This window comes from Rhopalosiphum padi, chromosome 2 (assembly GCF_020882245.1).
Source record: "Rhopalosiphum padi isolate XX-2018 chromosome 2, ASM2088224v1, whole genome shotgun sequence".
Taxonomy (NCBI): domain Eukaryota; kingdom Metazoa; phylum Arthropoda; class Insecta; order Hemiptera; family Aphididae; genus Rhopalosiphum; species Rhopalosiphum padi.
In genome coordinates this window covers 6,900,299-6,923,624 of record NC_083598.1, presented here as the reverse complement: position 1 = coordinate 6,923,624, position 23,326 = coordinate 6,900,299, and the positions used below count along the sequence as shown (strand labels likewise).

General features: G+C 27.8%; 3 protein-coding genes across 6 annotated transcripts; all 3 read right to left on the bottom strand.

The window, feature by feature from the left end:
* Positions 1-479: 479 nt before the first annotated feature.
* On the bottom strand, positions 480-6,227 carry LOC132919594 (bifunctional 3'-5' exonuclease/ATP-dependent helicase WRN-like). The gene is made up of 15 exons (XM_060981307.1): positions 4,578-6,227; positions 4,402-4,516; positions 4,184-4,327; positions 3,730-3,965; positions 3,547-3,654; positions 3,276-3,466; positions 3,054-3,191; positions 2,516-2,849; positions 2,228-2,445; positions 2,019-2,145; positions 1,874-1,948; positions 1,677-1,812; positions 1,477-1,618; positions 1,283-1,406; positions 480-1,206 (listed from the first exon to the last, which is right to left on the bottom strand). Exons 2-15 carry the CDS (start codon positions 4,507-4,509, stop codon positions 930-932), a joined length of 2,358 nt encoding a protein of 785 aa, XP_060837290.1. The 5' UTR covers positions 4,510-4,516; positions 4,578-6,227; the 3' UTR covers positions 480-929.
* Positions 6,228-6,966: 739 nt separating this feature from the next.
* LOC132919595 (caspase-1-like) lies at positions 6,967-19,964 on the bottom strand. Of its 4 annotated transcripts, none has more exons than XM_060981308.1 (7): positions 19,734-19,964; positions 12,012-12,523; positions 11,670-11,941; positions 11,421-11,599; positions 11,206-11,338; positions 10,849-11,121; positions 6,967-9,168 (listed from the first exon to the last, which is right to left on the bottom strand). In XM_060981308.1, exons 2-7 carry the CDS (start codon positions 12,515-12,517, stop codon positions 9,158-9,160), a joined length of 1,374 nt encoding a protein of 457 aa, XP_060837291.1. In that variant the 5' UTR covers positions 12,518-12,523; positions 19,734-19,964; the 3' UTR covers positions 6,967-9,157. The 4 variants fall into 4 exon arrangements, with proteins under 4 accessions (XP_060837291.1, XP_060837293.1, XP_060837294.1 ...); XM_060981310.1 differs by lacking the exon at positions 19,734-19,964 and adding an exon at positions 19,183-19,583; XM_060981311.1 differs by lacking the exon at positions 19,734-19,964 and adding an exon at positions 14,127-15,595.
* LOC132922902 (ribosomal RNA processing protein 36 homolog) lies at positions 15,831-22,729 on the bottom strand. The gene is given in 2 exon segments (XM_060986646.1): positions 15,831-16,647; positions 22,720-22,729. Coding segments are annotated over 2 exon segments (750 nt in total). The 3' UTR covers positions 15,831-15,907.
* Between the last annotated feature and the right edge of the window lie 597 nt (positions 22,730-23,326).

Below are 23,326 nucleotides of genomic sequence, written 5' to 3'. Positions count from 1 at the left end.
AGGATGTAAAAAAAGAGCATTTAATTAAAAATATTATGACAATATGAAAAAAAATTTATCACGTCTTGACAAGGTCGTGTCCAGAAAAACGCGCATCGTTGTCAATTAGAATAATTTTCTGAATCATAGTAATATATTATTCCCGAGTTCGGCGAGTTCCCGACATTTCCGTATCAAAATTTCTATACTGGTATATTATACTATTTATACTGTACGTCATAACTCATAAGGTTATTATGAGTATTATGACATGATATAGATTTTATTTCTACTGTCACACCCCCACCACTAGCAACTACAAGCCTACACCAAGTATAATATTATGTAAAACCATTGATTTTATAATATTAATGTACTAGTATATTATAAAATCAACCAATGGTATTACATACCTGCTATCTAAGTAATTAAATTAATTAATTGTCTATTTGAAAGATTGCAGGACGTTGAAAGTTGTTGGATAACCATAAAATAACATATAAATAACCATGAAATTTTATTATTAAGAAACATGATCAGTGATCACAATATTCACAAGAATCAAGATACCCTAAATCTACCATAACACTATTTTAATTGTTGAATGTTGATACATGATTCTTATATCTTTGGATGCAATTCTTGAACTCATTGGAAAGTCTTTACAGTATAATACTACTAGTCTTTGATACTTTGACAATATGAATAATTATATTATTTATAAAAAAATATATTTTAATATAAATAAACCGTAATAGTATAATAAATAGATAGATACATAATTTAAATAATCAAAATGGAATGACTTATCAGTTGTTAAGTAAAACAAAATAAATATTACATAATAATTAATAAATGCTGCCTTATAAACAAAATAATTACTTATGGTTTGGGTATGAAAAATATATTACAATGACCTAATTAATGATTGTGCTTTAAATGTCAGTCTTTTAAAATCTAAACAGAGAGTTATTTTTTAATTTTTTAATCATAGTTTTATTGTGTTCTGTTATTTTTTCTTCACACAATTCATTTGATTCCGTAGCACAATATTTTCTTTTAGTTGGGTTTTCATCACTTTTTAGAATTAAATTACTATGAACTTCATTAATTTCTATATTTCTATCAACACTAAAATTTTGTATTTCATCTGTATCACATATTTCACTGAAGATGGAATCATCACATTCATCCCAAAAATCGTCACACACACTAGAATTTGAGTTACTAGAAAAAATAGAATACAATAGACAAAAAAGAACATAAGTAGATAACATTCATAAACTATATATAGTATATTTACTTAGTTTTGCTCTGATTTACACTCTCAGTCTTCGATTCTGTCGGATATTTATTACAAACTTCTATCACCTTATCTACTATTGCTTGACCAAAACGATCAATTTTAGCTTCAGTAAACCCTTCAACTTTAGCCAAAAATAAATTGATTAGCAAGATAAAAATTAGCATTTAAAGATGATTAGTTTAATTTTTTACCATTTTTTAATTCAGATACATGTTTAGGTTTTAATTTTGCCACATCAATTAACAATTTATTACTTGCAATCATATAAGGCATACAGTCTGATTGTTGAGCCAATGTGGTTCTATACATAACCAATGTTGAGTATAGTGTGTTCTACAAAATATTAAATAATAAACATTTTGTTACTTTCAACATTAATTTAAATATTTACTTCTAACTCTGTATTCTCGGTCACTTGTTGGGGCCTGTAATTCTGTGTACTTGGTATACATTGAGATACTTTTTCTTCATGCAGATACTTCAGTTTTATATCTAAGGTACCACTAACCTTGCAAACACCATTTAATCTTAAACAAATAAATATAATTAGGTATGTTATATAATATATTAGTTTATAAACTGTATTACTTAATTGCTGATTTAGATTTAAACATTTTTAAAACATCCAAAGAAGGGTCTATTAGAATACCTGATTTCTTTCCACTATAATCAAAACAGTAAACGAACATTTTTATTAATAAGCTATAATTAATTTACAAGATTTTAATTTTACTATTTTATGAATTCATATCCTTTGTCTGAAACTGCAACAGTACTGATGGGAAAAGAAAATTTGTTGCCTTCTTTGAACGAAGTACAAGGGTTTTGTTGCAGTAAACTTTCTCTCAAACACAATTTACCTGTATAATCATAAAATCGTAACATACTTGATAAACAATTCTAATAAGTTGTTGCACATTATTGTAAAAGTAATTTAGTTACCTAGTGCTTTCCAAAAAGTTTCTGTGTTATAATTCCCTTTTCCATACAATTGATGGACTGTATATTTAGATAATTTATCATTTTTTTTACCACAAATGAAATTTACTATTGCCACCAGTCCAAAATAACCACCTAGTGCTTGTGCAGATTTTAACAATAATTGTATATCTTCAGTTAAATCTACATCATTATCAGGTTGTAATTTGTCAGTCTTTTTGCTGAATTTTCAAAGAAATAATAGATTTGAATTAATATAAAAATTTTTGTTCTGAAAATAAAAAGTCGTACTTATTTGTACAATTATCACAGCAGTTTTCTCTAATGATGGCAGTATCAGATTTAGTAGACGAAGAGACATCCTCGAAATAGGATAATAATAATTGACGTCTGCATAATCTAGTCTCCATGTATTGTTCGATGACCTTAGCCATTTTTTCTTTATGTGAGCGGTATGTATCATTTGTGAGGTTTGAAAGCATTATATGCCTATTGAGCACAATGTCAGCCTCATTGTAGAATACATGACAAATAGCTGGCAAACCATCTCGCCCTGCTCGACCAACTTCTTGATAGTATGATTCAATGTCTTTAGGTGCTCCGTAGTGAATAACACGTCTTACATCTATCAAAAATGAAATCAACAAATATTCAATAAAGCTAATAAATATTAACTCCTCAAATGTATTAGATAAATTATTCACATAATACTTTCAGTAGAAAAAAAGCATTGTTTTTTTTTTTTTTTTAATTTCAAATAGTAAATTATTTTTCAGATAATTTATAGTGTATTGAATTTTAAAATCAGTAAAATAAATTAAAAAATTACCTGGTTTATCGATTCCCATTCCAAAAGCCACTGTAGCTACAACAATTTGCAATTTATCTTTAACAAAATTTTCGTGAACAGTGTTTCTTTTGTTCAATGGAATGTCTGCATGATAAACTTCACAATCTATTCTATTAGCTGAAATAAAATTATAATATTGCAATATAGATAGAAAATAGATTAAGCAACATAATCTGTGGGAAGTAGTGAAGTACTATTTACATTTTAATTCTTGTGCAACAGCTTCAGTCTGTTTTTTTGTAGGACAGTAGATAATCGTGGCTCCTTCAAAAAACATTTTCAGCCCATCTTTTTTCATGAATTTATTCAAGTCAAAAAATATATTTGTTTTTTTAGATACCTCAAAATATAAATTTTTTCTATCAAATCCTGTACATACATATTTTGGATTTCTAAAAATAAACATTAATTAATCAAGATTGATTTAATTCAAATCATATAGATTTACAAATTTAATTATGGTCAATCATACATGAGATTCAATGAGTTGCAAATGTCTTTGCGTACAATTGGTGTAGCAGTGGCTGTTAGCGCCATGATTGGGACATTGGGTAGTATCTTGCGTAATTTCCCTAAATTCCTGATATAAATAGATGTTTATGTTAAATAGATTAATAAAATAATTGAACGTTAAAAAATTTATATTTTTACTGACCTATAAGAAGATCTAAAATCAAAACCCCATTGACTGACACAATGTGCTTCATCAATAGCAACAGCGACTATTTTGATTTTTGTTTGTAAGTCTTGTAAAGTTTGTTTTGCTGAATCAGTGGCTATCCATTCTGGAGTTATATATAACACTCTAACATCTCCAGAAAAAAGACTATTCAAAGCATCAGCCTTAGATGTTTGCGCCGAACCTAGGAGACATGCTTTTATATTGGCCATCTAGAAAACATTTAAAAATCAATAGTAAATAAACTAATAACTGTCTAAAATACCTAGTTGTCGTTGATATTTATTTTATTTTATTTTGTTAGTATTATGATGTTTATGTAAAGAATAAAATAATTATGATGTGGTAAGTATTTAATCCATGGAAAATAATATATAGGTACCTAGGTAAAAAAATATAAATATATATATTAAACAAATTAAGTTCAAACCTCAAGGGAGAGCACTTGATCCTTCATTAACGATATTAATGGGGAAACAACTATGGTTAAGCCTTTGCTATAAACTGCTGGATACTGGTAGCAAAGACTTTTTCCATAACCAGTGGACATAACCACACATGCGTCTCTTTTTTGCTGAAAAGATAATATACATATTATATATACCTACAAATGAAGAGAAAACAGGACAGTAAGACTAGGTATTTTACTTCTAAAACTGAATATATGATCTCCCATTGCATGGACCGAAATGTAGAATGTCCAAAATATTTCCTAAGTGCAGATATGTGCTGCGGACTAGGTTCAGCTGAAGACATATTAAATCTTGAAAGAATGAATAAGAGTTATTAAATTATTTACTATACACAATGATTTATGGCTTTACGGGTAGAGAAAATAAGGAATAATATACGGTTGGGGTATCCTTTGATTACGGAAGACGACTGAAATTGACTATGATTTGGTTTTGATTTGAATTTGAACTGTTTTTTGTTCAAACACTTCAAACTTCTTATCACTATTACTGATAAAAATGTGTTGAAATCACAGCTGATATATATATATCACAGAATTATATATGTGTGACACGATGTAGTATGTACCCGATGTGGCTAGGTGCACGAATTAAATATATAAATAACATTTTTAAACCGTGGCTACTGGGCACTGGCTAGAACCTTAGGCTAGAAGTAAACAATTTATATATTATAGAGCATTGGATATACTATAATATTTGTAGTTTATACATTGTACTATATCTATAGTGCCTTACTATAGGACACGGCTATAGATAATTAAACTATTTACTATTATAATTTATATTATTACTATAATAGTATTATATTTTAATATTTATACTATTATCCAATGTTTATGGGTTATAATATAATATGGTTATATTGGTCAATTTAATGTCACAGAAAATATGTATACCTTCATTTATTATAAATAAGGAATATTACGATTTACAATTAGTTTTGTACAAAAATGGCGCAATTGGATTTCAGGGCTGATTATATACTGTAGTAGCTACTACCTACTTACAAATTGACGAAGATTTCGGGGTTTTAACAATAAATGCATAATTTTTATTCATTCAAATAAGTGCTCAACTTATACCATACAAGTATACAATGCAGATACAGTAACAATTCGTAATAATATTGTGTAAAACTTCAAAAGAACGAAAAATATTACAAACCGCCAATCGCCATGCATAACAATGCACCGTCTCAAAATGTGTACGACGGGTGACGTCGCAGTCACGATAGGCGCTGCGAGGATTTTTAAATGTTTACATGACTATGAGCCATTCGACAACCTGTATATATGATAATTCAGTAGATTTGGCATATGTAATAATATATATTAACTACATTCTTAACCAAAATTCCAGAAGTCACCAAAATATGCTATTTCATTAATTTGTTTTTATTAAATAATTTATAATTCACACACAGCAATAGATATTTTAATTTTACAACTAAGCATAACACAAAATCCAATTTTCTATATTTGAGATTTATCTATATCAATGACTTCTTCTGGGTAATTAAAGTGATATTATAAGTTACATCCGTTGTAACTATAGTCTATAAGAATATATTATACTTACCTATTTATGATTATAACTAAATATAACTGGAAAATTGTAAAATATTTACATATTTTAGTCACATTGTTGTCTTTTTCTATGACAGGACTTAGTTCCTCTTAAAACTTGGAAAATGTCATAAATATTATGTGAGTATTGCTTCATGTTTATTTTTTTTACTAACTGCTATCAGTTTTAAAAACTGATCAGAAATAATATTCCTATTTTGATATCTTATGTAATAGGTAAATAATATATTCTAATTTACAATTACTTTTCCTTAACATCAAAAACAATATTGTCATGCGGCATGCACATAATATACAAGACACATATATTTTGAAAATAGATATTATCAGAACAGCAGTTACACTTTCAGAAAAAGTGTGATCAGGTGATCTTGAGATGCCATCTAAATTATATAAGTTAGCAAGGTTGGGAAAGTTAATGATATTTTTTAACTCAATTAAGTTTAAATTAAAATCTAAATCAATTTAATTCAAAATTTTCTATCAATTTAACAAAATTAAGAGTTAACCAAAATTTAATATTAACCTTTTAACTCAAGTTGAGTTAGTTAAACAAAAAAAGTATCTTGTTTTCACATAGATAAAATTAAAATAATCGGTACCAAAAATTGTTCATGTTTTAAGTCCAAAGAACTATTATTATTGTATATATATTATATTCCAAAAGGTAACAGTACAAATTTTGTTAGCACTCATAACTTAAAAAATGTGTACCAGCAATTTATATAACTATAATAGTTCACACAATTTTATTGAAATTAAATTAACTCATTTAAATGAAAATTAACTCAAGTTAATTAAAAGTTAATTCGAAAACTCCTTAAGTTAATAATCATAAAAAAAAAATAACTTATTAAGTTAAAAAGTTAAATTAACTTAATAATGCGTTAATGCCCAGCCTTGTAAGTTAGTATGCTTGTTCTCAGAATCACAAGATAATCGAACTTGCTAATAATATGATTAACACAGCCATTCAATCACATTTAATCTTCATTGGATAAAACTTGTAATATAGTACTTGATCAATAAAGTGCAGATGTTATTGACAATGCTTACAGCAACCAATCTCAGTTGTCTGAGGAAGCTATTTTCATATTTAACATGCTGAACTTTTTAAAGTGTTTTTGTGCATCCTTCAATCAGTACAACAATTAAAAAAACACTTTTAAGCTTTTAATGTGCTTTGATATCATTAGCTGTAAATCAAGTAGAAAAGCAGCTTAGCTCATTAAAGAAATATAATTAATTATACTCAAAATGATGTCAGACACAGTGAACGGGTTGAAATACTAAAAATACTCTAATATAGTGACATCCAAAAAGAAAAATCAAACAAGTATTTACTAAGAATTTAACACTAACATAGACCCAATTGTAATACACACCAGAGAAAAGGCAATAACGCCAAAAGCTATTACATTGTTTATAATTATATAAATCATTTAATGTAACAAAGTAAAAAATGTCAAGTTCATTTTTAATACAAACATTTTGAAATTAAAAAAACCACACTAACTAATTTTACTTATATACAAAAAACTATTGTACTCATATTGCAAGATTAAAAAACTAAAGTACAAAAAATAATTTTTACAATTTATTTAATGTAATACATTATATAATCATGTGAATCAAATAAGAAATGCATTAATGTAATATCAAAAACGAACACATACTTTAAAACCATAATTTTGAATTATGGCAATACAATACAAATTTTCAATATCATGGAATAAAAATAGAATACTAAAAACTTTACCCAAGCACAGTATATATTATTGATAACATACTTGAATACTTGATCATGTCAATAACTGGTGAAAAAATAAAAATTATTATATTTCTCTTATTATATACAATATAAAATACATAGTATAAAAAAATAATTTAAATTGAGTCTTTATAACTATCTTTTAGCTAAAAAATGTCTACAAAATTAGACATCCCTAGAACACATGAATACACATAACAAAAGACATTATGATATAGACCATGTATGTATAAATATATAAAATAGATTATTAATATAATACGCAAACTTAGAATAAATGAAAATACATGTTTGTGAATTTTAAATTAAAATGAAAAGGGTTTGTTGTAGTATGAATTTAAATTTAATTTAATGACAAATTTATGATTTGTCTTTTAATTGCTTATGATTAGTTATATAATGAATAATAATAATAATAATAAAAAAAAATATATAATTATATATTTGAACTAGATGGGAGAGATCAATAAATCACAAAATGAAGTACTAGTTTAATTATAAATCAAGTACAACATTATTCAGTTCCCAAGATCAAATTTATATGTATATATTTATGTATAAATTAAAAAAAAAAATCAGATTTACAATTTTTATTTTGAGTAGTCAAATACTTAAATTGCATATCATCAAAATAATGCAACAATAGTACACAAGAAATAATAAATATAATGTCCTCCAATTAAAAAAATTATAATAACAAAAAGAAGTATGAAAAATACTATAGGCAGTATAACATGTAATAATATAACTAAAAATAAGAATTATAATAAATGTGCTAAACTCAAAAGCAACAAAATGCTAAAAATGATATAAATAGAAAAAAAATTTTTAACTAAATATTTGTTTTAAATATTTACTAAATGCGACAATATCACTTTTTCACATATTTTATATATTGTATAAAAAAAAACATTAAATAATACTTAACATTTAATTTATGAAAGACATATGCAATGGGCAGTTTTAATGCCCGATAACAGTAATAATTAAAAATGTCTAAAATACTTTAAACTTAAAAAAAAAAATAATACTTTTTTTAATTAATAATATATAGCTGAGCAAATACTCTTGGTTTGAATAATTGGCAATTAGCTGTAGTATGATTTTGTTCAAATTTTCAACAAAGATAGTTGAATGAAAATTAAGTATGTCAATTAAAATTTAGAAATCTTTCAATCCGAAATAATTTTGAAATAAATTAAAATTCATTGCACAGATTTAAAGTTAGTAGAAATATTGATATTATTAAAGCTAAATGAAGAATGTTAATTATTGTTGATAAAAATAACAATAAATGTTTAACAAAAAAACAATACCGAAAAATATGAAGATCAATTTTTTTTCTCAAAAAAATAATTGTTAATCAAAATCGATTCAGTCTTAAAAAGACATTTTCTTATCACAAAATTTAGAATTCTTATAATTTAAAATTTTTGAACACTTATGGGTACGCACTTATTGAACTATATAATTTCACACTGGTAAATTACATTATTGTGCACACGTAATAGTTGCTGTTGTTTTTGTTTTCATAGTCGGTTTCTATTTTCTAGCTTCAAGTATAATTTTACTCAGCTAACGACTGTAAAAAAAAAACATAAATATTGTATTACATAAAATAATACATTTAAATATCTTAATATTATAATCAACATTATACATTACAATATAATTCTGTCAGAATTCAAAGGTTTTTTAATAAACTAAATAACAAATTTTCAATTTTTAATTTTTTTCTTCAAAATGTTGTTCGTTCTATTAGAAAACCTACACTTTAAAATTATAGCAATAATGTGTTATTTGATTTACTGAAGGTATACAGTAAATTAGTATTTGGATAAATAATAAATATAAATAAATAACTGTATCTAAGGTGAAATAGACTTAATTCACATTATGAGCTAGTCTTTGGATAACAAAGAAATTTATATAGCAAAAAGTTTCTTGTACTTGACATGGAGTAAAGTACACAAATGTATTTTGCGTAAAAGAGTATAGATCAAATTAAATTTGTCACATTTTATATATTTACTAAATGTATCTAAGGTGAAATAGACTTAATTCACATAATGAGCTAGTCTTTGGATAACAAAGAAATTTGTATAGCAAAAAGTTTCTTGTACTTGATATAGAGTAAAGTACACAAATGTATTTTGCATAAAAGAGTATAGATCAAATTAAATTTGTCACATTTTATATATTTACTAAATGTATCTAAGGTGAAATAGACTTAATTCACATAATGAGCTAGTCTTTGGATAACAAAGAAATTTGTATAGCAAAAAGTTTCTTGTACTTGATATAGAGTAAAGTACACAAATGTATTTTGCATAAAAAGTATAGATCAAATAAACTTGTCACAACATTTTATATATTTACTAAATTACTGTATCTAAGGTGAAATAGACTTAATTCACATAATGAGCTAGTCTTTGGATAACAAAGAAATTTGTATAGCAAAAAGTTTCTTGTACTTGATATAGAGTAAAGTACACAAATGTATTTTGCATAAAAAGTATAGATAAAATAAACTTGTCACAACATTTTATATATTTACTAAATTATTGTATCTAAGGTGAAATAGACTTAATTCACATAATGAGCTAGTCTTTGGATAACAAAGAAATTTATATAGCAAAAAGTTTCTTGTACTTTATATAGAATAAAGTACACAAATGTATTTTGCATAAAAGAGTAAATCAATCAAATTTGTCACATTATTTTATATATTTACTAAATTACTGTATCTAAGGTGAAATAGACTTAATTCACATAATGAGCTAGTCTTTGGATAACAAAGAAATTTATATAGCAAAAAGTTTCTTGTACTTGATATAGAATAAAGTACACAAATGTATTTTGCATAAAAGAGTAAATCAATCAAATTTGTCACATTATTTTATATATTTACTAAATTACTGTATCTAAGGTGAAATAGACTTAATTCACATAATGAGCTAGTCTTTGGATAACAAAGAAATTTATATAGCAAAAAGTTTCTTGTAATTGACATAGAGTAAAGTACACAAATGTATTTTGCATAAAAGAGTAAATCAATCAAATTTGTCACATTATTTTATATATTTACTAAATTACTGTATCCTAAGGTAAAATAAACTTAACCCTCATAATGGGTTTGGATAATAAAGAAATCTATATAACAAAAGGTAATTTGTTCACCTACCCAAGTCGTTCCACAAATCTACTTTTTGCATTTCACATTTTATTTTCTAAGATAATATCATAGTTCATCAAAACTTACTATTTTGTAAAATAACTGGTTCGGGAGGAGGTTTATTTTTAGGCTTAAAAAACACATCTCTAATGAGCATCGAGTGAATGGTGGGTATCTGCTTTTGCTTATGTAGCCATGGGTGATCTGGATTGTAAGATTCATGATCCAAAGCAACTCGTCTAGACACACGAGTCATAATTCCTAACAAATCATTGTTGCTAAGATCATGTTTGTTCATTTCAATACAAAGACTTTGAATAAACCATGTGCCGTTCTCAGGATGCCTGAACGAATAATAACCTTAAAAAAATATCATATGTCATTATTTAAAGTACTAATTATAACCAAATATAAAATGATTATATTTCAAATGTTTAATTTTACCATCGTAAGTGCTGAAAGTAATCAAGAAATCTGCATGTTTAGGAATTTTGTATGAGGCATTGGAAGAATCTACTTCAGTTTCTACTTCTCTACGCAATGTAATACCAGGATCAAGCCTTTCTCCGCGACATGCCTAAAACAAAAACAAGAACATGTTTAGAATGCTCAGTTTCTATTTTATTCTTTTTTTCTATAGAAATAGCTTACAAAATTACCTGTACAAAAAACATTTTAGGTTTTCCAGCCAGTGTACGGCATTTATCAGGTGTAAATGAATTCCACAAAAATTCAACTGGGTATGGATTGTCTTTGGCATAAATAAATGATGAACTGATCCCATGAGTCAACACAACAATAGCAAGACAATCACTTTGAGAATGATCATCATTAGCCACTTTAAAATAAAAAAAATAATAAGGATATTAAGTTCTTAAATTTAAAACTTTAAAAAGTTTGAAACATACATTCATTCAAACGACGAGTCAATTCTTCGTGATACAAGTTATTCCAAACCAAAACACTAAAATCTAAACGATAGAACATTGTTTTCAACTCTTCAACATCTTTCCATGAACCTTTCCGCTCAGGTAAACTCTGTGCAGGTCCTTCAAAAACATCATTGTTTATGATAACAGCGATACCCCGATATTCATGATCCATATTATAACATGTAGCATCTTTAGTTACAGGCATTCTAATCTCTTCGCCAGATTTCTTGAAACCAGGACTTAGTTTGCTATAAAATATTTTCAAAATAAAACAAATACATAAATAAATTAGTTAAAGTAATAAATTTTACTTTTTACCTGTTTGAATTTGATGTTTGTTCTTCATCTAATATGTGAGTTGGTCGAGCATCAACAGAATCAGGATCATTACTGTTACTAAACCTGAACCATGTTCCTTTAATAGATCTGCCCGAAGAAGACTGTGCACCAGGGCTACTATAGCCAAGATCAACTGATTCTGTTGTCAGCTCAGTACGCCTAGATCGATTTAGATCTGTGATGTTTGTAGCTTGTGATGTAGCTGAATACGTAACCTCACCAGATGCTGATGGAAAACTATGACGTTTAATATGTGCTGGAGACATAGTTCCGCCAACACAGTCAATAACATCTGAAGTTCTACGAACACGGGTTGGAATTTCCGATAATGATTCCATATCAATACTTTGTGAATCGTCCAAAAATACTTCGTCGTCGTCAAATTCTTCCTCGTAAAAACCAGTGGATACCGACAAAAGATACTCTTCTCCCTTGGTTGTTGTGCCAAAATCTAATGACACATTTTCTTCTTGTGGAGATTCCATAATGATCTATATAAATTAACATAATCTGAGTCAAGTTAAAGTAGTCAAATACTAATACATTTATACAATACTACAGATTTTTAATTGAAAATTTGCTGATCAGGAAACTATATAATTTTAGTTTTTCATATAAATAGCAACCTTTATTTTGACAACAACATAGCTTTTATCACCAACAGACTGTAGAAGTAATATGAACTTAACAATTTACAAATTAAAATTTCTTATGATTTATCATTGCAAAACTTTTTAAAGGTATGACTATTTCCATTTTATTTCTTTTGTCATTACTCATTACTGTACAACACATAAATTAAACATGTTGATTTTATTGGCTATTGAAGTACAAATTACAAAATTAATAATTAGAAGAACTTGAAAAAATGAAATTAAAATGACATACTAGACATGTCATTATTATATGTATATGTTTGTTACTTAAAAATAATTATAATTTTAAAAATATATAGGTATTCACTAAGTAGGTGTACACATATTTTTTATTCACATAACTACTTACAAATTATTAAATAATTATCATTAAAAATTAAATGCTCAGTTACAGTCCGCAATCATCCTTGATAGGTATTACTGTAATGGTAATAATTATATTATTCTAAATGTTGACATATTAATCATACACTTGAATGTAATGACTAAACAACATAATTAGTCAATTAAAAATAGGTACCTAATATAAATTATCATAAACACACTACTAACCTAAATATTACGAATTCGGACGGGAAGTTAATTGTTTTTCATTCTTCGTTCAAATTTTAATTAAAAAAAAAAAAAAGTAGCTAATATAATCTAATAATCTCAACGTAACTAGAAAAAAACATTAACGTCATCGTAGGACCACAGAGGGATAAAATAACGCGACCCAACAAGTCACAATCGTCTACAACCAAACACTGAATTGTGAATACTGAACATTTAAACCAGCAGTTGTCCATTGGAGTGTAAAAGGACACGATAAAAATATTAAAAACGACGATCGGTGGCGGGAGGAGGGTTAGAAACAGAAACGTCGCGGGCAGAGGTGCGGTGTTTGTCCGGAGCCAACAGGCGAGTTGCAGGACGCATCACAAGTGGTTCCCAGACGACACACCAAGAGGACAAATCGTCGTCACCATCGGTAAAATCATGTTTGTGCCCACACCGTCATTATATTACCTACATTATTATGATTTTCCAAGACGCAAATACGGATTTCGATAGTCGTCACAAATAATCCTCCCCCCACCTTCAAATAAGGAAATTAGGAGAATTCTAACAATCTAAATTATATTATCTATTGATGAATAGTAATGACAAAGTAACGTATGCACGTACTACTGTTGACACATCCTCTTTGCTCTCGAAATAAAGATTTTATAACTTGCTAAAAACAGTTGTCAAAAATATATAGGTATATTATTTTAACGACACGTATTCAACAACTGTTACGCATACGTGATGATAACGAATTTAATACTATGGATTGTTATTTAACGAGCTAGTCGAAACGACACGGGAGAACATAATTTTTTTTTATTTTCTGAATCGATAATGATATTAATACTATTAAGGCACCAAGGACAAGACAGCTGTAAAAACACTATACCTAGTTTACTACAACTGCAAAGACTGAAGTCGACGGCACACGACCACATGTGATCCCCAAGAGATGACGAAATATCGTATTCGCTTTATGCAACTGTTACTATACTTCTAAATCGACGACAACAACAAACACTATATAATAATAATAATAATATTATCGTGCGTCGTGCGTATGCCCGTAAGCAAGTGAACGAGTCAGCTAGACACAGGTGCACGGCGTCGTCGAGCGGTAGCTGGCGCGGGTGTAGCGGGGAACCCCTGAGGCTGTTGTCGGAGATAAAAACCCATTAAATTAAAACGCACATAATATAATATATTAAACACGGAGAAAAAAATCGAACACACGGGTCACACTATATACATGTAATAATAACATAAACAACACAATGGTGCAGCAGAGCTCTGCCCCGCTGCCGCAGTTGCTGCTGTACCATTACGCACGTATTAAATAAAATAGTAGTATATTATTATTATTTATCTATAATCTGAATTTATTTTATTGTTCTAAAAAGAAAAAAAAAGTTTTTCCAGATAAACAAACACAACTAAACGCACGCGACCTCAGATTACTAAAGAAATAATCACTGGGCGAAACCATTCCGGCGGAAGGCAATTGGATGAAAAAAAAAATGAACGTAAAAAACGTCAAACGCGATAATGTGTTTCGTGCACTGCGTCACACACGTGGGGCTACTATGCGTAACTGTCGCCACCGATGCCGTAGTAACATACACACAAATACACACTCGCCGTCACCTAAAACGTGAACTAAGGTTTTTTTTAAGCGCGTACGATTGTATTTCTTTCATCCAAATCGTGTGCGCCTACCTGATGGCGAACGACAATGTGGACGAATAAAAATATAAATCGTACGCGCCACCACCAACCCAGCGACGAGACAAGTGACAACATATGTGTAAGTGTGTGAATTCGCTAACGATTAATACTGCGACTCTGCGGAGTTTCAGCAGAGCCCGCGCTGCATACGACGCGTACACGACATACACACACACGTCTATCGTTTTTTACAAATGTCCCTCCGGCCTTACAACTCGTGCTTAAAACTTGGAAACACGTGTCAAGATTACAAAGGGCTGCACTTCCACCGGATGTGCAAGGTTTCTACTAAAGTATTTTTTAGTTCTCATCGAAAGTTTTCATCATCGGTCACCAGTGTGCAAAATATTACCACAATTTTATAATTTATTAAAGACGAACATCGTAGTTATTAATATCATCTAAGTTTGACGAATTTGTTCTGTATAGCGGTTAAATTTATTTATCTAGGCACTATGCCACTATTATTGACTAGTGTACCTAGAACGATTAGCAACGGTTAGTAATGCGTCGGTTGAATTACACGTCATAAAAATATTACGAAATCAATTTCCTTTGTTGAGGATATACCCACTACACGAGGATTAATCATATTCGTAGACTTAGCAGTTGCAAAAAATATACAAAAACCAATACAACGCGGAAAATAATTTGAGCTCAGGTGGCTATATTTTGAAATATTTTATCCAATGGATATTAAATAAAATTCGTTATTTTCTAATATAGGAAAACTAAATAATTATTTTTTTTAATCTATACCTATAATATTATAATATCTACATAGATATGTACATACTAAATATTTATTAGGTACAAATAATTTAATTATGATAAACAGTTTTAAATATAAATTTGTAAAACAATCAAATACATACAAGACAATATTTTTATTATGAAATATTTAAACGGCAAAAATTTACATCAATTAAGTATCAAAAACAATAATTATTCCATTGAATCATTGAACATTTTTTTCTTTTCATCACCGATACTTCGAATTCTCTTCTGTTTAATATGCTTGGTGAGTTTTCCTTGAGATTTTAAATCTTCATATTGTCCAACCAACTGTAATATTTTTGATTCCCGTTTCTTTAAAAATTGAGGTTTTTTACCATCTTTAATAGCATCTAATCTCTTTTGTCTCTGTTCCAATTTTATTTTTTCTTGAGCTTCTAATTTTTGTTTTTCTCGATTTTGATTTTCCGTTCTTTGTAATAATAATTTAATTTGATCATTATCTTTATCAGAAACTTTCCGTGCTTTCTTACGTAGCCTTTTTATTTCTTTTTCTTTCGTTTCATTTAAAAATTTATAATTTCGTTCAAAAACACGTTTATCAAATTCACCATATAAAGAATCAAATCTGGGATCAATACATTTGGGTTTTTCAACTTTAGTTTTAATTTTTGGTTTACACTTTTTGATAGGATTTAAAAAAGGGTTCAATTTAGATGATATTTCAGATGGTCTGTTTTTGTTTTCTCGTTTAACAGGTTTAGGATGAAAATCTAATTTTGGTTTATTAGTATTCGCATTTTGGTAAACTTCATTGCCAATTTTTTCTTTTAATTTACGAAGCTCTTCTAATGATAGTTTCTTAAGATCTTGTTTTAACACAATTTCAAATTCAGCAGTTAAATTATTATTCATTTTATGTTTTTTTTTTTAAACACTGAATACGTCCACTGAAATAAAAAAAAAATTTTCTTTTACTTCATTTTAATTAACATTTTTAGTGAACACTAAGAATTATAAAAATTAAAACACATTAATTTAATCTATTTGAACATAAAAAAAGTATATTTTTATAAGATTTCACTTCAAATTAAATTTCAAAATCAACAATAAAATGATAAACTAAAGAATACTCCAAATGGCAAATAAATGTAAGTATATATAGAATAAAGTTTTGTGTTTAAATGTAAAATAATATGTATTCTAAACTTGATTTAAATATAATTTAATCACATCTTATTTTCGTTATACAAATTATAATATTTTTCAAATTAATACTCGACAACTAATTATAACACTAAATTTTAATCTTTTTTTATTTATGTAAATACTTCTAACTATAATGGCACCAGAGCAATTAACTATTCAGACGTTAGTATCCCAGAGCGGAAAAAGTATTTAAGTAATTTGCTCGCTACCTACTAAAATTAAATCATTTATACCCATAACCTATAAATTGGACACATATAACAGGGATAACTCAGTGTTACTAGAGGGCCGATTTTTTAAAAGTGAAAATTTAACGGGCCAGAGAACATAGAAAGCAAAAATAAAGTCAATAAACTTTACAATTGATATTTATATAGTATAAAGACATTTATTAATAGTTCAATACTAGATAAGAATTTATATCTACGTTTTACGATTAACATTAAATTGTTATAAATTATAAATATAACAAAATAAAATACAGAAAAATCTTAACATTTAATATTTTAATAAAGTAATTTAAAATATAGCAAGGGTTAGTTAAAAATGATACGCGGACTGCTAGTTCCCAATCCCTGCATTATAGGAATATAATATGTAAATTAATGTAATTAATATTATTATTAATTATTATATTATATTATATAGTATTATAAGACATTAAGAAATTCATTAATTTGATCCAATATTAATTCTTGATTATAAATTTCTAGAACATAATCATGGGTGTGTACACAAGGTATGCTACTATACCACTTGTCACTGCATATTCTGTGCTCCGAAAAGAACCCATTATAATCCAATCTCCTTGAAAGTTATTTATTTGTAAAAAATTAATTAATTTCAAAATTCTATAAATACATTTTTATAATAAACTGTAATTCAATAACAATAATTTGTGATTTTAAATACTGCACCATTTTTTTTTTTTTTTTTTTTTTTAATATATATAAATTGTTTGTACAGGTTCTTTATGTATAATAAGACTATATAAGGGTTGTTAAAGTTGTCATAGTTTATGTTCAATAATATATATTAAGTAAGTATAATTTAATTAAAATTCTTTATAATCATTTCTGGTATTTAATGATTTGTTTAAATTATAGTTCTATATTAAGAATACTGGATAGGCACCTATAACCTACATTATTTTAAGCCATATTCTGTTTAAAATTAGGAACATTGGCAGCAGACTTGTGGCTCCACTACAAAGCAGGCTTTTGGATGGTAGACTTGATGGGGGCAACGGATGAGCATTGCCTGGTAGTCACAAAATTTCTTCTTATTGTGAACAAAGTATAGAATCATATATATATATTATATATTTTAATGGTAAGATGAATATTTCAATAGTGAAGATTATATTTTCAGAATACCTACCTAATAAATGTATAATATTATGTTCATTTAAAATACCCTCATATATTTTTTTATTAAATATCTACTCTTAAAAATACAACAATGTCATTTTGTATAGCAGAAAAGGAAAGGGTTATTGACTCATTACTGTTAAATATTAATTATGCATGTACCATTGATAATGATAGTATGAATCCATTTATATTTGATATTGTAGTAAGAATAGTATATACATGAGTGGTATAACAGTGATGGAATTGTTTATTACTACCATGTGTATTTTATGAATAGATTGCATTATGAAGAATGATTACTATATATGATGGTAATTAGTTATAACTTATAGACTGGAGATTAAATTTGACATTGATTACTTAAATAAATTAAGTTATGAGAAAATATAAAATATATTTTCTACCTACAAGAATAAGTATGATATACTACAGTACTAACACAAGTGTCTTAGGCCTGTTTGAATATCATACTATAAAAAACCATTATCCTAGATTTATTGACAGTTAACACATGGCTATTGAAGGAAATCTGGGAGTATAATAAATACTACACAGAATTGAAGATTATTGAAAACTATACTTCACAATAATTATCTGTTTAACTGGCGTGCTATAATGTTACTACGCTGCTTAAACGGTTTTGTAAGAAATTAAATTAGATAATATCCAAATATCTAAATCAATCATAATGAATAATAGTATGATCACAAAAATCAGTATTTTATTCTTTTGTGATTATAACATTTATTTAGTATTTAAAATCATTGGCAGTTATCAATCAAAACTAGAGCCTAATTCTATTTACGATAGAACCTGTTGATATTTAAAATCATGTGGTGCCAGAGAATAATCAACAGATAAAATCTAACGAAAATTATTTTTCGAAAACAACAAAAAACTTACGATTTTAAAAAGGCCATGGCCTGAATAGACCGAACAATCAGCAGGGTAAAGATGTTGGCGAGTAACCGAACACGCGAAAACACTCGGAACTATAGTGACGAACGGACTCAACTGTAATGATGAGTGGTCACGAACTCACGACGGTGGTGATTCACAGGTAACAGGCATGAGATCGCCGTTCGGGTGAGTCATCTCGTCACTCTTTTGCCGGGAAAACGTAAAAACGACAAAGGGCTAGTCACCAACAGTGGGAAGCACGCACGTTTACTAATTGGAGGCCGCGGACGCCAATACAATATATTTATTTACCTATGGCAGGCGCAGTGGGGCCGTACACCTACTGGTGTCGGCAAATTATTTTCTAATAGTAATTTAAACATGGGGTTAATAGACGTGGGTACATTTTTTTTCGTAGTGGAAAAATTGTATTCATTTCAACACCTCCGTACGCGGACGACGCGTTTAGTTTAAGACCAGAAGATTATTATTATTAAGTGACGACGACGTTGTGACATTAAAATGTAAAACTATTATTACAACCAGATATTTACCTTCTTCGTTGAATGCGGCAAACGGGTCGTAACTGCATTGAGTTGTTAAACGATATGTATGAAACGACGGCGCACAAACAGTACTCGGTATTTAACACTAAGCAGTTAACAATGCCAGTTGTCGCTAAAATTAAACATCGACATTCACCGATTAAAAATTATTTCACAATTTTGCACGCCGTAGTTCTCGTGTGGATGTCTCGTGGTGTATGTGTGTGTTAGTGTGTATTTGTTGTGTTGAGCGTCATCCACTCGTCCCCCGTCGTGAATATTGTACAGATAGTGCGACGGAAAACGAGTAGTAAACAGTGGTAAGAGAAACCAAGACCGCGGTAACAAGCTGTACATATGAGCTCCTTGAAAACTTCGGTTAGCAACCACAATTTGATTTTGATATTATCCAGTGTCAATGGAACACGGCATTACGATCGTCGATCAATGATCAATGGATAATGATCATACTATGATCATCATAGAGTAATGACTACAATTACGGCACAGACACGGTCTTAGATCTCCTAAGACCGTGTACGGCACTATAGTACTAGACCTCAGCCAACAGAAACAGAGATATAATTTATAATTATTATGATAATATATCATTGATTACCTATATTTTTATCATACTATTAAAAGCCATTCATCTAATAAATCTCATGATGAATGATAATTATTGTGTAGGCGGCTATGTACCTAATACCTATGTAGATATAGTAGAATATTGTACAAGAATAAAAATATTAGAAATATTAAACAATATAATATTGTATAAAGTACTTATACCATTGATTAAATATAGGTTATAGCCTTATAGGCTATATTAAAATAGAATAATTTTCTATCTATATGCAGCCTGGAATCGTCTTACCCTTGTCCCTTATCCCAGAGAACCTAACCTAACGTAAAAATTTAGTATAAGATTTCCCACAATGGTATTATTCATAATTTATTGTTAATAGTGTGACGTCCTATACAGTTATACTAAAAAATGATCTTATAAATATTATATAAATTAAATGTGTTCTGTGTGGTCGTGGTGTTATAAATGTTTTCATTTTTACGTCATGTAGTCCTACTCCTAACTCCTGAACTACGTATTATTTGTTCGGGTTTTAAATAATATGGCCATATGGCCCGATATGGGTAATCAACAATAATGTAACTGTAAACAAATTATTAATCAATGAACTTCTTTATTTATATATTATATTGAAATAACAACTTTTTTATCCTAGAAATCTAATTTGTGTACAGATAAGAGAAATAAATACCTAAAGACCGTTAAAATATTAAGTACTATGAAGTATGAACCATTTATTAAAGGGGTTGGAGCATAGCATGTTTAAAGGAGTAACATTTAGGCAGTTAATAATGTTAATAATTTTAAAAATATACACATATTTAACATCGACATTCGACACATTGTTCATAACCAGTAGCTACGCCAAGGGTACTGGGTAGGCCGTGAGCAACTCCGCTCCATAGTCCCTGAAAATCTGCGTGGCAAAAATGTAAAATGACGCACTTACTTTGATAGTCTGATACTCTAAACATGACAAAATACATGTATTTTTTCATGACTCTAAACGTCTAAACACAACAGATAGTCGATAGTCGTCAAACATAATTACCATTAATTATAAATTTATAAATACATTTATTTTCGATGATACCGATAAGAGATCAATCAAATTAGAATTAGAGAACCCAAAAGTTCATATCGAAAAATTACGTATGTTGTATGTACTACGAGTCTACGAACTGGCGTAGTAGTCGTAGTACTATTCGAAAGTATAAGATAAAGAGTAAAGACTAGATAATGAGAATTTACAATTAAACGATATTTAATATTTATTTTATTATTTATACCGCAATAATAAAAACGTGTATTATATATTTATATTATTAAATTCAGCTGTTTAAACTTGGCGGATTTTCTTTTTTTTTTTTACTTAAGTAATTTACTTTATTATGGTATAAACTATGTGCATTGTGCCCATGTAATTAATAATTATGTTATGTTATTATTTTATTTTTAATAATTAACAGGACGATTTCCATTTAAAATAAAATGTCGGTATGACCGTGCAGTGAATTTATACAATAAAAACCAAAAATGAAACAAAATAATATATTTAATTGAATAAATAAGGTAAGTATTTTATTATATTGGGAATGGGGATATATCCAACCGCGATTACAAAATATACAAAATCGTATCTGGCAGCGCCATCTATCGACCATTGTTACTAGGTAGTTAAAACTATTAGTTTTTATTATTTTAATTTTTATTTGTTTGTTTTTTTGAAATAATAATCATAAACATATTTTATTTTTATCTCTATTGCATTTAACTAATTATTATTAAAAGTTTTTCTCTGATTACAATGTTACTTATGACTAGATTTAGCTACTTAGGTAGGGGTAGGTAATAGTGTAGTACTTGAGTAGTTGAGTAGGTACTTTATTATAGACAATATAGTACCTATTTGGAATACTTTTACTAAGTAAGACAGTAAGTATTAAAATATAATTTAATATTAATTAATAATTATGTTGTAAATCATTAATTATCATAGTTTAGTTTACGAATTCAATATACTTTAATATTTGATAATTTCAAATTTTTCCGAAGACAAGTATCAATTTTTAATATATATATATATAAAATAAAAATTATTTTAAGACAGTCTTGGATATGGGGATGAGTGGCGAGGGCATATATACTATAATATGTATAGTTAGAATAGTTAGATAGATATCTGGGCAATAGCCAATAATGAGCCACCGTTAAATTTCAAATTTCTTTTGCTATTGCGTATCGAGTAACATTTTGAACTATAATTTATCTATTACGGATCATGTTCGTATATATAAAACTAATAAGTAATAACTATTAGGTATGCATATTGTAATACTAAATAGTGTTATACATTTGTAAGTTTGTAACGGTGTTCGTGTTCTTACGAATCTTATGCATACTTACCTGCGACCATTTCATATACCGGCTACCTAATACATATTTAAAATAAATAAACTTACCTAATCACTTCTTACGATAAACGTTTAGCGTTTAGCTGTATGATGGCTATATATTACGATAAGACGAGGCCACGAGGGATCGGTGATCGGAAGCGGTTTCAGAACATACCAAATCATCCGACTTATATAGATACCTGCTATACATATCTATATACCTATATAAGAAAAAAAATCAGACATAAATTAAGTATTATTTCGGAAAAAAAATTCCGCCAAATTGAATTCAAAATCGTTTATATATGAGCAAAAATTTAACTCTAAAAGTTGTAAATTGTAATATTATTTGATAGTCAACATTTACATTTTACAGTCAACTGAATTTTGTTACAATGGTTAACTATTGACATTTAACTAAAATTATTGAACAGTTTGTAGTTTTGAACATAAATTAATAATACATTCATCAATGAATACCCATTTATACACATCATAATAATCAAAATAATCATAATTTTATTATAAACGACAATATGAAATTTTTATAATTTTAATTTTATAACAAAAAAATAGATTATTTGACAATTTGCCGTAAATTTATTTCACGGAGTTTT

Excerpts from the sequence above, each read along its gene's own strand:
- LOC132919594 (XM_060981307.1), bottom strand. The coding sequence starts at position 4,509 with ATGTCTTCAGCTGAACCTAGTCCGCAGCACATATCTGCACTTAGGAAA. Across the intron at positions 2,446-2,515 it reads TGTGATAATTGTACAAATAA|CAAAAAGACTGACAAATTAC; the intron begins GTACGACTTTTT and ends TTGAAAATTCAG. Across the intron at positions 1,207-1,282 it reads GTAAATCAGAGCAAAACTAA|TAACTCAAATTCTAGTGTGT; the intron begins GTAAATATACTA and ends TATTTTTTCTAG.
- LOC132919595 (XM_060981308.1), bottom strand. The coding sequence starts at position 12,517 with ATGGAATCTCCACAAGAAGAAAATGTGTCATTAGATTTTGGCACAACA. Across the intron at positions 11,942-12,011 it reads CAAACATCAAATTCAAACAG|CAAACTAAGTCCTGGTTTCA; the intron begins GTAAAAAGTAAA and ends AATATTTTATAG. Across the intron at positions 11,122-11,205 it reads TACTTTCAGCACTTACGATG|GTTATTATTCGTTCAGGCAT; the intron begins GTAAAATTAAAC and ends TATTTTTTTAAG.